The 14,584-nt window shown below is 41.9% G+C and overlaps 2 protein-coding genes across 3 annotated transcripts in view; both read right to left on the bottom strand.

Moving 5' to 3' along the window:
* Positions 1–3,752, bottom strand: part of TXNDC11 (thioredoxin domain containing 11) — a 63,409-nt gene extending 59,657 nt beyond the window's left edge. Inside the window, exon 1 of the mRNA XM_045819351.1 lies at positions 3,250–3,752. Within this exon, the coding sequence (XP_045675307.1) occupies positions 3,250–3,515 (266 nt within the window). The 5' untranslated portion in view covers positions 3,516–3,752. The remainder of the gene's footprint in view (positions 1–3,249) is intronic.
* A 4,584-nt stretch (positions 3,753–8,336) lies between these two features.
* The window catches only part of ZC3H7A (zinc finger CCCH-type containing 7A), a 33,126-nt gene continuing 26,878 nt past the window's right edge, over positions 8,337–14,584 (bottom strand). For both annotated transcript variants that reach the window (XM_045819534.1, XM_045819535.1), the window contains exons 20-23: positions 13,598–13,706; positions 11,937–12,070; positions 10,156–10,319; positions 8,337–9,248 (exon numbers count right to left, since the gene is read on the bottom strand). In XM_045819534.1, the coding sequence (XP_045675490.1) occupies positions 9,059–9,248; positions 10,156–10,319; positions 11,937–12,070; positions 13,598–13,706 (597 nt within the window). In that variant the 3' untranslated portion in view covers positions 8,337–9,058. The remainder of the gene's footprint in view (positions 9,249–10,155; positions 10,320–11,936; positions 12,071–13,597; positions 13,707–14,584) is intronic.

Raw genomic sequence — 14,584 nt, forward strand, 5'->3', positions numbered from 1 at the left:
GTTGCTTCCCAGCAAGTTAAAGGGGCCTAAAACACCTTGAGTTATCCACATAACTCCACTAAAAAGGCATAAAATCATTATAGCAGTTTAGCTAAGAAACTAGTAGAATAAAAATGAAACCCTAAAAACAGAAAGTACAAATGAAAAACAAATAACCAGGAGTTAGACTTAAACCCAACCATATCAACAATTACATCAATATAAAAACACAGTACCATCCAATTATGAGAAAAATATTGCCACATCGGATAATGAAGCAAGACCCAATCATATGCTATAAAAGAGACACATTTTAAACATAAAGAGATAGAATGAAAGCATTAAGGATAGGAAAAGACAAACCATTTAAATAATAAGCATAAGAAGCTGGAGTAACTCATTAAGTGAAAGGATAAATAAACTGGGGTATACTCTTACAATTAAATGTTACTTGGCAATAAAAAAAAGAACTGATACATACTATAACTGGATGAGACAAGTCCTATTCCAATTGCATGTTAAGTGTTAATTACACAATTCGAGAAAAAATATATGTGTGTGACAGCCAAACAAATGACAATTATCAACTTAGTATCGCTGTTTTGCATGTTCACAGCAGTCCCTAAAGTCAACACACCAGATAAAATATGTGGCCCATCAAAAACCAATTATTATCAGGGAAGAGAGACATATGCCTCTGCTCCATCAGAAACATTCACAAGTTTCCATTTAACCCTTAAATTTGCTAAACATTTTTGAGAAACTATACCTAGATCAAAGATTTCCTGCAGCTTTTTCTTTTTCTTTTGAGAGAAAGAAGCATTGATTTGTTGTTCCACTTATTTGCATTCATTGGTTGATTTCTTGTTATGTGCCCTTACCAGGGATTGAAACCACAACCTTAACATATCCGGATGACACTCTAATTAACTGATTACCCGGCCAAGGCCTCCTGCAGCTTTCAAGTCTTAGTCTCAGGTACAAAAAATTCAACAGTTGTTTGCATATATTCATATAAATAGATACACACACAAATTTTTTTTCCTCCTTTTACAAATCAGGGTAAAAGGAAAGGATGAAGTCAGGGTAACAGAGAAGGATGAAGTCATGGAGATTCAATGCATAGAAAGGCAAGCAGGATAGGGATTAAATGTCCAGAAATGTGTAATTATTAGTTGTTTCAACCTAAAATCAACCTTTCTCACGCTGTCTGGTTTGAATTCAGCTAAACAACAGACCCTCAAGAAGGTTCTCCATAATTTCAGGACTGGAGCTATTAAAAATTAAATTAAAAAAAAAAACCTACTCTTCATTAAGCCTCTGTCCTCATTAAGGCAAAGATCTTAAAAGTAAAATAGGAAAAGGGGGCCAGAAATGTTTGAGTCTGTTATACAGCGAGAAAATAGTATCATGACATCATTCAATCAAATAGGATTAAAAAAAATCAATCTCAGTCTACTAGAAAACTCAAATTTGCCAGTGGCACAAAAAGGAGCTGGACAGGCAAGCTGTGGTTCTCTCTCCTAGCTGAAGCAGACAGGGATCTTATTCTGCATGCTCTAGTAACTGGATTTACATACACTCTTCCTTCTTCCTGAACTTTGAAAGGACTTTCATGTCTAATAAGTCATCATTTTTATACGCAGACAAGCTAATGTCAGTAAGCTCCCGCAATCCTTATAGGATAAACACCTCTTTTGTTAATTTGGACCCAAATGACACCTTGCAATTATTCTATCTTGCAAAATATTTTGTACTTTTTCCTTGATGAAGGAACATGATAAAGAGCAAGGTTAAGAGCCTAGTACCTGACAATAAAAGATTCAAATTCACTTAAAGGTGGGTGTGATTTGGGTCAAGTTTTGTAACATGACCAAAGCTCAAGTCCTTTATCTGTAAATTGGAAGGATAAGAGTAATCCAAACTTTACTGGGAATTGAAATTTAAATGATCCACACACTAGGCTCTCAGATTCTGCATCAAATGAATAAATGCATTCTTGTAAGCTGTAGTTGGCAAACTGGCAATTTTGTTCCCCAGGGGACATCTGGCTATGTCTGGAGACATTTTAGGTTGTCACATCTGGACAAGCCAGGGATAATAAACATCCTACGATGAGCAGGACAGCGCCCCACAACAAAGAATTATCTGGCCTAAAATATCAGCTATGCCAAGGCTGAAAAACAATGCTGGTAGTACAGCTAATGGCACATGGCAAATGCTCGATGACAGTTACTATAATTTGTTTTCTTTTCACTAAAATCCCCAACCCTTTCACACCTCTTTGACAATAAGGGCCACATATTACACTTAACATGTTCAGTAACAATGTTGCAATTGAAATCTTCCTCTTGGTCAGTGGCAACACAGACATAAACTGGAGTACCAGGAGATACACTGTGGATTTGGTGAGCCAAAAATACTCCTGAAATTTAAAGTAAATTTTCTGTCTGTGTACTTTCCCAAAGAGACCCATTAACTTTCATTTTCCCTGCTCATTATGCATCAGTCTACTCGGGCCTTTCCTAGTTCCAGGAAAGCACCATTCTTGGCCAGCCTCAGAACCTTTGCACTTCTTGTTCCCTCTGCCTTGGACACTCTTCCCCCATTTCTTCCCAATGCTAGCCCCTCCCCCCTCTCGTGTAAACTTCCTGTGTGGCTTACTTAGGAAAGCCTTCCTGCCCTACCCTCACTCCTTCCATTCCCAGTACAGCACTTACAGAAGCCTTTTAAAATTAAGTTTATTTGTTTACTGCCTGTCCCCTGAAGTGGAGAGTAAACATTTTTATCTTCGTCGCTCACCTAGACGAGTGCTCCCCATAGCGGGTGCAGCTAAATAATCGTTAGATCAGTGACTGCATGAATTCTCCGTGGGGTCTGGGACTTGAATGGCTGCTACTACATTCGAACCATAAGGGAAGCAAAATGGGTGGTAAGTGAGGGTCCTACGGCTTGGGCAGAAGTGACAGGTGCACACCCAGGAAACCTCAACTGAGCAGCTCAGAACGTGGCCCACCGTCGGCACTCAACAGGTTGAAGGGGCGCCGAGCAGTATCTGAACACCTCGCCACCTGGATAACTAGCCGGCCAGGGAGAGGGGAAAGTGGCCGGCAAAGCCCTAGCCTTGAAGAGAATCCAGTCCCTCGTTCCCAGCAAAGCAAGGTCCGACTTCACCCCGCGGAGACCGCTACAACTCTCGACCTAGCCACCCGCCGCCGGCAGGGCGGAGGGGGTGCCGGGTCAGAGATTCGGTGGTGAGGGCCGCCTCACCTGCAGGTAAACTTGAGAGCTAGGAGCAGCGCACAGCCCAGCGCCACGGCCCCACAGAGCAGCTCGGGTCTCCGGCGCGCCATGAGGGAGGCGCCGCGCAGTCCACGACGGAGCCGGTCGACCGAGGAAGCTCCAGCCGGGGCCGCGCTGAGGGAGCCCAGACCCGCGGGGACGCCGCCACCTCCACGCTCCTCCTCGGCGTCGTCGCTGCTGCCGCCGCTGCTGCCGCTGCCGCCGCCGCCGGCGCGGCCTCCGCATTCCGACATTACATGCTCCCCGTCGCCAGCTTTATACCGCCGCCGCCGAGGGCCCGAGGGCCCGGCCCGGCCCGTCGCTCCCCAATCCCGCAACTCGTAGCGCCCGCTAACCGTGAACCTCCACGTCAGCCCAGCCGCCACCGCGGCTCCCGCCCCCGCGCAGGCGGCTCCGCCCTGCGGCCACAGAGCCTGCGCAGACGCTGACACTGCGCAGAAGCCCCGCCCCCTGTGGCCACGCCTTCTCGTCCTTGGAGTCCACGCGGATTCCTCCCCCTCCAAGTCCTAGGCTTCTGGATCCTTGTCTTTAGCCCACGGGCTTCGCCGACACCAGGCCCTCTGCATAACCGAGGATCTGGCCACGCCTACTTTGAGATCCGACCAGCCCCCGCTGAATTTTAAGAGCTGTGGTGATGACAGAACACGTGCTCACTAGTCCCACTACAGCCCCTGGTGGACGTGTGTTCCGTTTATGATTCCCACTGAATGGTAGAAAACACGTACAGAGGCGAAAACTGTCCAAGACCCCAGAAGTGCGGCGGGAACGACCATTTGCCCTAATGGGGTAATAGTAACTCTCTCGCAGAGTTGTTTTGAGGGTTAAATGAGGTATTTTATGGAAAGTGCCTGTCAATCTACCCCTGTGTATTTTCTATATCTGATCTCTTTTTGTTCCTTCTTTTTTTTTTTTTTTGTAGTAAATGGGCAGAGGTTTCTGTAAGGATTACAATATATATAATACAATTTAAGAGTTATACCAAATTCCATTAAGATATAGAAACTGCTCCAATATAGCTCTGTTCCCTCCTGGCTTTTTCTGTGCTACTCTTATTTTTTAAATCTGTATATTACAAACCTAATAATATAGTGATATGTTGTTTTATGTAATCTTGTTTAAAGCTAAGAAAATATATATTTGTAGTTTTTAATTTATATTAACCTTATTTACCATTTTTTAGTTCTTTTGATTATGTGGATTTGAGTTACATGGTATATTACTAATGAAAACAAATACAGTCAAAAGTCAGTAGTTCCTGTCCACAGCATGTTACTGTTATAATCCACACTACACTTCTATAAAACACCTGTTCTTTGCACAGGCCTTGATAAGGTTCAAAGTACTTTTGCTGCCTGTGGGTTATCTCATAAGACCCACAGTACCTTGTAGCAATATAGGGTGGCGTCTTGTAGGCCAGGAAACCACCTTGGTTTAACAAAAGTATGGTCCCTTTCCTCTTCTAGACATCTGGCTGCTGCTCTGGCAGCAGAATGTTCTGAAACAATGATAAATTCATTTCAGGATACAGCAGGCTATTAGGGTCAGGTTATACTGCTCTTCAAGGCTAGATCAATCCTAACTTGTCCACATCAACCAAAATATGAGCTATTGTGGCCACTTTTTATACCCTGAACAAGTTGGTGGTGTTAGAGTAGGGGACAAGAAGAAGATTTGAAATATATATATATATATACACACACACACACACACACACACACACACACACACATATTTAAAAACTTTTGATGACTGTTTGCATAAAGTCCTCGACATTTATTTCCACTTAGTCCTAGAGTTCCAGGGACCTACATCAATTGGGAAACTGAAGAACACATTCCCCTGGCAGTTAGTACCGGTTTCAAACACTATTTGTACATATAACCCATATATTAATCCTTTCTTAGAACCAGAGGGAAATAAAATTTTTTAAAAATATTTATTTTTAGACACAGGAGAAGGAAAGGAGAAACAGAGGGAGAGACAGACTTGTGCCCTGACTGGGAATCAAACCAGTGATCTTTTGGTTGCCAGGCCCGTGCTTAATTCACTGAGCTACAACAGCCAGGGCCAGAATATTTTTTTATGCTTCTAATCATTTACTTAACAAATGTAATGTATCTAACAAAGTACAGGTTGGCAGGTAATGCAGAGGGAAGCCTACTCCCTAAACCTGGGTATTCTGGACGATGGTATTCACCAATGTCATTTGGAGACTTTGTATCAGGACCCCAGAATCAGCTTTCCAGAAATTGGCATTTACCGCTTGCAACAAATACAAGCAGCCAACTAAAGAGTGTTTGAAACCTGCACTGCCAGGGGAGTGAATTCTTCAGTTTCCCAACTGATGCAGGTCGCTGGAACTAAATGGAAACAAGTATCAAGGACTCTATGCAAACACTTGTCAAAGTAGAGCGCCTAGGGAAGGGTGAGGGTGATGGAGAAAGGTAAGCTCCTCCAGCACCAGCCTGCTTGGGAGGACTGAGCAGAGGAAGGAGTCCCTGAGAGCAAGGACCCACCTGCAACCTCTCACGTGCCTCTCTGGGGTGGCTTATTGCAGCCAACAAAATTTGCACAAATATTCATATTCACAAGAGTCAAAAACAGGGAAACAGCCCAAATGTCTATCAACAGAAGAATGGATAAACAAAATGTGGTATATCAGTAAAATGAAGTATTATTCGGCAATTAAGAGGAATAAAGTACTCATACGTGCTACAATGTGGATAAACCTTGAAAATATTATGCTCAGTGAAAGCTAGTCACAAAAGGCCACTTAGTGTATGGTTTCATTTATATGAAATGTCAAGAACAGACAGATCTATAGAGACAGAAAGCATATCAGTGATGGCCTATGGTTTGAAAAGCAGGGCAAATGGGTAGATTGGTGTGTGTGTGTGTGTGTGTGTGTGTGTGTGTGTGTGTGTAAGGAATGAAAATGTTCTAAAATTCATTGTGGTAATTGTAGCACATTTGGAATATACTAAAAACCACTGGATTGTACTTCAAAATGATAAAGTTTTTGTTATGTGAACTGTATCTCAATTACCACAGGTTGAAAAAAATTCATCCTGTGGAAATAAACATGTCCAAGTAGACATGCCAATGATTACTGTTTCCCCTGCTATTACTATTGGGCTTTTGCTCTGTCATACTTCCCCCTCTACCCCCTATCACATCACTATCTCCTCCTCCAAAGTTACCCATTCAGTTCTAGGGGGGCTGTGACTTCACCTGGAATTATTAACATTTTCTAATGCTGAGACCAAGGCAGTGGTGGCAGGGGTGGTTCTTAGCTGCAAACCAGAACAAGACACTTGTTCATTTAGGTGGAATGGAATTTACTGAAAGGATGGTTGAGAGCACAGAGAATTAGTTGCAGGAAGGTTGGAAACCAAGGTACAGAAAATGCAGGGGAGTGTGAAAAATACAAATTCTCATACCGTCCACTCACAGGATCTCCAACTACATTTCAAGCCTAGATTCCCAAGGTTAAGACAACCAACTTTTAAACTGTAAACTTAAACAGTACCAGGGACAACTTTTTAACATTTACTAGTCTCCCTGGAAAAAGAGTACAAAAGTAGTCTGGGAGAAAATACAGAGAAGGAAAAAACATAATGAAGACCATCAGACATTGCTAACCTATTCTACAGAAAATATCACTTTTAACAGATTTGGCAAATAAGATGCATTCCCAATGCACCTGCCAAATACAGCTGGTCCCTCTGCCTTCCCACCTGAGGAGAAACCAAAGTCTTTCCTACAGTCTTCAAGGAGTCTGGGGACTTCCTTTCTTATCACTCTGCAGCTCCTGGTTCTAAATGTTCTACTTCTCTACCTCATTACTTGCAGCTGTGCCCTGCTCTCTGCCCTGGCTGGACTTAAAGCAGAAACAAGACCCTTTTCTGTTTCCCCCAAACCCTAAATCATTCAACGTCATCATGAAAAAGTGACTTTGCCTGAGGGTTTGGAGGGTTGATACATCACTGCCTGGCAGCACTGTCTTCAAAGTCTGTCAGCCATTCATTTTCCCTAAACTGTGCTGCCAACAACACTCTGAAGTGTCAAAGTCCTCAAGTAGCTGCTCCCCAAACCCTGACAAGGACTCTTCTCCCTAGCTTGCTGGGTCCAGCCTCTGAAGCAGGTCAGTCTGAGAGGACAGCATACCCTTTGTCTCTGTCAGCTCATGCCTCCTTCAGTGGTCTTTCAACAGAAACTGCATCTACTGAGGGTAGTGTGCTAGAGACACTTGTCTCTGAGGAATCCTACGGCCCACATCTTAGCTGACCATGTCTCCTTGCTAATCATTCATCTGAACAAAACACACAGTATCACCTGTAAGAGTTGTTGTCAGTTAACATAAGTCTCTTGCCCAGGCGGTGTCGTTGCGCACTCCAAAAGTTCTCGGGTTTGATACCTGTCAGGGCACATACCTAGGTGGCCCGTTTGGTCCCCAGTCGGGGTGTGTATGGGAGGCAACCAACCAGTTCCTCTCTCACACCGATCATTCTAACGCTCTATTGTTCCATTAGTTGTCCCAGTTTTCCCGTTGTGCTTCCCTGCCCTGTTCCCAATCAATCCCCTCCCTATTGTCCATGTCCATGGGTCATTTATACTTGTTCTTTAACTAGGTCCTTCCTCTTCTTTCCTCCTTTATCTCCCTACCCCTCCTTTCTGGTCCCTGTCAGTCTGTTCCTTATTTCCATGCCTCTGGTTCTATATTGCTTATTTGTTTGTTTTGTTCATTAGGTTCCACTTACAGGTGAGATCATATGGTATTTGTCTTTTGACACCATTCTAATATCAAAGTATATATATACCCTCAAGTGAGGGGGGGAAAAAAGACTTATCAACTGAAATCTAGGGAGTGGGACAGAAGTGAAAATTGCTTTCTTGTCCCTTAATTTTGCATTCTGTTACTAATTGCTTACGTAAAGTGTTATTTAAAAAGTCAAACCTTCCTAAAAAAAAAAAAAAAGTCAAACCTTGTGACTTTAGTACCCAGTTTCAACAATTCGTATGGGGAAGGATGGCACCAGAAAATGAAAGGCATCTACATATAAAATCTTTATTACAGGCAATATTGGTCCATACACTACACAATACCAACAATACAAGTTTAATCTTTCAAAATCATCATTAAAACAGCAAAAGACCAAGAAATAAAATTTGAGTCAACTGATTATTTTTCAAAATATTCTTAATGCACATTATCCTCAGTTCCCTTATTATAGTGAAACATTCAAATACAAAAAAATACCCCATTTAACGTATACTAGTGTTAAATGGTTATTTGGCTTAAAATCTGAGTTAAGAAAATCCTTTTTAGCAACCTACATACAGATAAGTAGCAAACTTTATTATATTAAACAAATTCATTCTGCTTAAAATGTGTAAAGAATTTCATTCATCATGTATTCTGATCCTAGTACAAGTGTTTTATCTCTCACCATCATGGTTTTATCTGAAGGACCATCTCGACGAGTTGTCCTAGACATAAACTTATCCTCTTCCCCAACACACTTCATCCCAAAGTCTGTTCAACAGATGGTAACCGGACAGCAGTCACTTTGCCATTTGATGCCAATGGAGCCGTGAGAGCATGGCCAGATCTGTTAAACAGCCATTTTCCTACCTACTGTGGGTTGCTGCTCAGGAGGGAGGATAGACGCCAATACAAGCAGAAAATCTGCAGCTCTTCTGCTACGTTCCTTAGAACACTTTCAATTTTTCTGGTCAATGCTCTGATTAGGTAACATACATAAAAGCCAGCATATTAGTTTAAATCTTTAAACAAAAAACTATATTTTCCAAAGTCATTATCATTGGGGGCAATTAAGTGATCTTTTCTTGCTTTGTTGAGCTTCATCTTTAGGGCATCTCTTCTTTCTTCCCATTCACGAAGTTCAGCATTTCCATGTGCAAATTTACAGCTGCTTCCTTCTGTGCAGGTACCATTCATATACCTGTTGGGATAAGTCAGCTTTATAAGCATCCACAAGTTGTTTATGAAAATCTTAAAATGTATACTTCACTAGCTTTATGATTTGCATAAAGCTGGGTACTTTACAGCCTTGACATGCACAACGGAGAAATTAGTACTTGAAGCCATTTAAATGTATTTAGTGAAACATACTGTTTTATTGCTACAATTCAAACATTTTCTTAAGACAAATGTCTTTAGATAAATTGATTAAAATTATCTTTTCCTGATTTTGTCATCTGGTAAAAAAAAAATGAACTTCTCATAAAAAAAATGAAAATACTGTTTAACAGGGGGGAGGGGATGGTAGCATGACTATAACCCCTCCTTACGCAGTGTTGAGAAATCAGAAATCAGACATTAAGTAAAAGCTGCCTTCGATAGTTTTAAGAATCACATGGATCTAAATTTGGAAATTAAACACCAACAGCATTTTAACAAAATAAGGAGCAACTCAAAATTATCTCATTTGCTACTGAACAATATTCTAAGTAAACACAGCAGTGATACATTCTCCTTTGGCCTAAGTAAGTTTTAGATTTACACTTGAAATATTCAAAGGCAGTTTCAAAACTGATGAACATTTACAACAAGAAAGGTTGTGGTAAAGGTTAGAAAATCATGGCTGGGAACTTTAAAACTGTCTGGACAAACTCAAATAAACATACTTCTCCATTCGGTTATCTTAAGACATTCAAACCGGTATCAGCAGACTAGTAAATGTTTTCATGTCACCACAGAAGAGTGAGGAAATGCTCAAAGAGCAACTAGAGCTCAAATCTAAGCCTCCAATATTGGAAGACTTATCACCCAGATATTCTCTAATGACCATCAAAGTCATGTGAGACCAGCAGCAGTTTTCCTGTGGGAAATTTAAGAAACCTATGTACCTATCGCAAATACTAAAATATCCTGTTGGAAAGCGGTGCTGCCAGCAGTACTGGTCATCTTCAGTGTGGAAAACCTTCTCTTTGTGCTTCTCTGAGGAGATGTGGTCTTGCCACTGCTTCTCACTGTTACAGTTCTTCCCACACATCCAGCAGTGGAAGTCCACCTAAAAAGCACAAGACATGCGTCCCATTAGCAGGTGTCATCTGTGTGTCCCTCAAACACAGGGCTCCAGGAAGACTAGAAACCACCCAACATAAGACCCAGACTCTCTATTCTTGAGAGGCCTATGTAATGGGAGACCCAGGCAAGAACATAAAACTCAAAATAAGAAACAGGACCAGGGAAAGGATGCTAAAACTGGGAATCATGCCACTGCAAAGGAAGCAGAGCGCAGGGGCAATGGATCCAGCCAGGTATCTGGGAAGCCTCCAGCGGGAAGGCGATAGGAGCTGGTGTACAAACAAGGATGTCTGTCAGGAGGACAAGGACCAGGTTCAAACAAGGATTCCAAGAAGGAGTAAAACCTCCCATTCAGTGCACATGAATGGAGCCCCTACTAGGGGCCAGGATTTGTGCCATGTGGGGAAGATGCTGCCCCTGCGACATAGACCTACAAAGAAGTCTCTCTGCTATGATGGGAGGTAAGGGCTACCAAATGTGCAAGCTTTAAGTGGCTGAGAATTTCCCAAATGCACTGTGTAAGGATCATGGCCACACTAGGTAAGAACAGGCTCTGGAGACTTCCCATGAGATTCTGACTCAACACGTCTGGAATACAGATAAGAATCTGTCTTTCTAAACACCCCAGGTAGACCTCATGACCCAACAAGTGCGGATGGCCCTGCTCTGGAAACCCAAGGAGGACTTAAGAAAAAGTGGCACGGGAATCAGAGCTGAGCCCTGGCAGAGAGGGCAGATTCACAGGGTGCAACACAAGCAGAGGCACGGGGCAAGGCCAGGCCATTGTCATGGCCTGGATCACACTGAATCAATATGGAGAAGGGCCAAAAACGAAAACAAAACAAGTAGCAAAATAACATACATCTATGTCAATTTAAAAAACATGCCAGGCAGAACTACAGGTTAGGAATAACTAAGTTAAAGATATGTACACGTGACCTGGAAAAATACACACCTAATCTGGGCCCTCTGGGAAGGGGGACAACTGGGGTTCCAACTTTATCTGTAACATTTATTTACTTTACAGAAGCAAATACAAGAAACTGTTAACATCACTTCACTTGGGATCATGGGCTCAAAATATTCATTATATTATCCTCCTTAGTTTTCTGAAAATTTTAAAAAGCCACAGCAATAAAAGACCACAGGTGACTTAACGTCTCTACAGAACCCTGGTGGTGGAGACCAGACTGCAGGCGGGAAGGAGGGAATGAGAGGCCCGGAGGGAAAGGGGCTACATTGCCAGAGCACCTTCTGTGGCTTAGCACTGGGGTGAGCATACAGACTCACACTTCGTTTCTCCATCACAACCACCCCACTTGTGGGTGGGCAATCTGCCCAGATTAGTAAGGAAGGAACCAGGACTTAAGACCTGAAATCCTCTGGCTCCATGGTCAGAAAAAGGATCAAGAAAAGGATTTTAGAACGAAGAGACTTAAGCTAAGACAGCAGCAAGGCCACTGGAGAGAAAAGATGAAGATACTGGAAAAGGACAGAGTATGTGACAGAGCCAGGTTTTGGAGAAAGTGGAGGGAAAAAAAGAAAGGTTCCTTCTACAGCTCAGAAGCAAAGGAGAGGGGAGACAACCAACGGTACTTACAGTAACTTCAGCGTAATCTGTCGGCATGTGAATTTGTTTTCCATTGTCCTTGTTGGACTGACTGGCTACATCATCACTTTTTTCATTTTTTTGACTCTTTAGCCAGAGTTCATAAAACTGCTCCATATCTTGTACTAAAGCAAAATGAATCACTTTCAGCAGTCAAGATTTAAATACACAATTTAAATAAACACAAGATCATGCATACTTTTTGTATCAGTCAGCATACATTTTCAAAGGAAAAGCAAGAGGCTGAATGAAGACTGATTATATTAGACAGGGAGAGACAGTCCATGTCCAAGCAGTAGGTGAACTATCATAGGCAAGAATCAAATTCAGGACTGTTAGACTACAAACATTAGTTTTCCAGATTAATGAACTCCTTCCTGCATGTACAAGACACTTTGGGGTGGGGAGGTAAAATAAAGAAACCGTTCTAAGGCTATGGGTAAAAATAAGGAAAGGCTTTGCACAGCTTTACAGGGCCCACATTCAACACTTGTCATCACCGCCATGACCACACACGCTACTTACACAGCTTGGGGGAGCCTGGAGCTGACATGCTCCTCACTGCTTACTGAGAAAGAGAACATACTACTGTTGGGACGAAGATTCTGATCCTAATGGGAGTCCATCAGTCAAGCCACAGTCTGAAAGCACCGACATGCTAGGGTGCAGTTCACAGTAGTTACAACTGTGAGCAGGTCCTGGGCAGTGGCTGCAAGCTGCTTCCCATGTCAGAGCAGATGCACTCCGCATGACCAGGTGTCTCTCACCCTGAGCACTGTTGGCACTCTGGGTGGGTAATTCTTTGCTGTTGGGGGCTTTCCTGCGTGCACTGTAGGATGTTTAACAATATCCCTGGACGCCACTCGCTAGATGCCAATAGCTTATTCCCAAAAGTCATGACAATAAAAGTGTCTCCATGATGTCAATGTCCCCAGAGGAGAGGGGTGTGTGTGGCCAAATTTATCCCCAGTGGCTGTTATGTCCCTACTTCAAGCAAGACAGTGAGGAGGAGTCCCATCTATATAAGTCACTGAATTCTGACATGGTTGAAACACAGCAGGTGACATGCTTAAATCTGATTGGTTCTTGTAATCAGAGACTACAGATCTTAAGCTGTTCATGACTTTCCCTCAGTTAAGATTAAAGAACAGTGATCCTTGTAATAAAAAATTTTCTGGTCAAGTAAAAAGCTATCTGAGGTGCCGCCTTTCAAAGACTCCCAAAACAAACTAACTAGAAGTTTGACCAACATAAACTTTCTCTCTTTGGGCCTTTGTATCTAGGCCTGTTCTAACAGTAAGGCCTCCTTGAAGAAACCTTCATTTCTAATCTGATTAATTCAGGGGGTGACTATTCAAACAGGAGCAGATGATCTGATCTAAGTAGTCACAGAAGGACTCAACTTCCCCAGACAATTCTTTACTCAGGAACACATCTGCAACAGCAAAAGATGCAAACCTAGATATCTGTGTCCAATCTGACATAGACACAGACCAGACATCAGATTCTGCTCCACTGATAATGGGACAACTGCTTCAGATGCCAACTGCTTTTTGTGTTCACAGCAAATTGGCATTTTTTCAGAGAGGAAGAAACTTTCAAGCAAGCTAGATTTCATGGGTGTCAAGGCCACAGTTAAAACATCAACTTACTCCCGTTCTCCTTCATGTATGTCCATACTTCTCGTTCCTCAGGACTATGAGCAAAAGAGCAGTTTCCAACATACTGACATTTTTTCCCAGAAGCAATATGATTGCATAGCTGTATAAAAAAAATACGAATATAGGGCAGAGCACACTTAGTAAAACTGCCTAATTTTTACATTTAAGCAAAATAAGCATTATTATCCATGCTAATGCTGAGTAATATAATTTTAAAATAAGATTGACTTGATTCTATTCAAACTGTAAGCCCAAAATACATGAGATGATATTAATATTTAGCTTTCTATTTTGAAAATTTTCAAAAGAAAGAATGCAACTAGAATATGAATGTCTACATACTCACTTATTCACACTATCTGCTTTTAACACAGCAGACTATTTTTATTCCCAAATGGAGATCTCTGGCCTCTCAGTCTGACAGCTACGAATCTCCCCTACTCTCCACCCAGGATGCCTCCTTTTCAGCACTTGGGAAGCAGTCAAAACTGCAGACTACTCCAAAGGTACTAAACAGTGTCAAAAAAAAATCCTTGGCCATCATTCACTAGATATGCATTTTTCTGAAGATAATTATTATGCTAATCAGGCCATCCAGTTGTACACAGCATTCAAATACTTGTTATTTACATTTTTATTTTACAAAGTAAATACAATGATACTGGTAGGAAAATAAAGTGATAGCAATCAGCAAAATGCAGACTTCCCTAGTAACCTTGCAGACTATCAAGTACTAAGAAAATCTCCATCACCGAGAGCTCATTCTTAAGTATCATGAATACACTTGTTTTATATTTGGACTAGATTTTATACTCCTATAAAAACTAGGAGTACAAAACTTAGTAAGACTGTTATCTCAGTTTATTTGTATTTCAACAGGAGCTGGCCTTATATATCAGCTTACATAATATTAGATGCTTAGCATTGGTTTTTGCTAAAAATCTAAAGTAGTGCCCTAAACGCTGTACATTTTCTTTC

Source organism: Phyllostomus hastatus, unplaced genomic scaffold (genome assembly GCF_019186645.2).
Source record: "Phyllostomus hastatus isolate PE091 unplaced genomic scaffold, TTU_PhHast_1.1 phas_scaffold_385, whole genome shotgun sequence".
In the NCBI taxonomy this organism is placed as follows: Eukaryota; Metazoa; Chordata; class Mammalia; order Chiroptera; family Phyllostomidae; genus Phyllostomus; species Phyllostomus hastatus.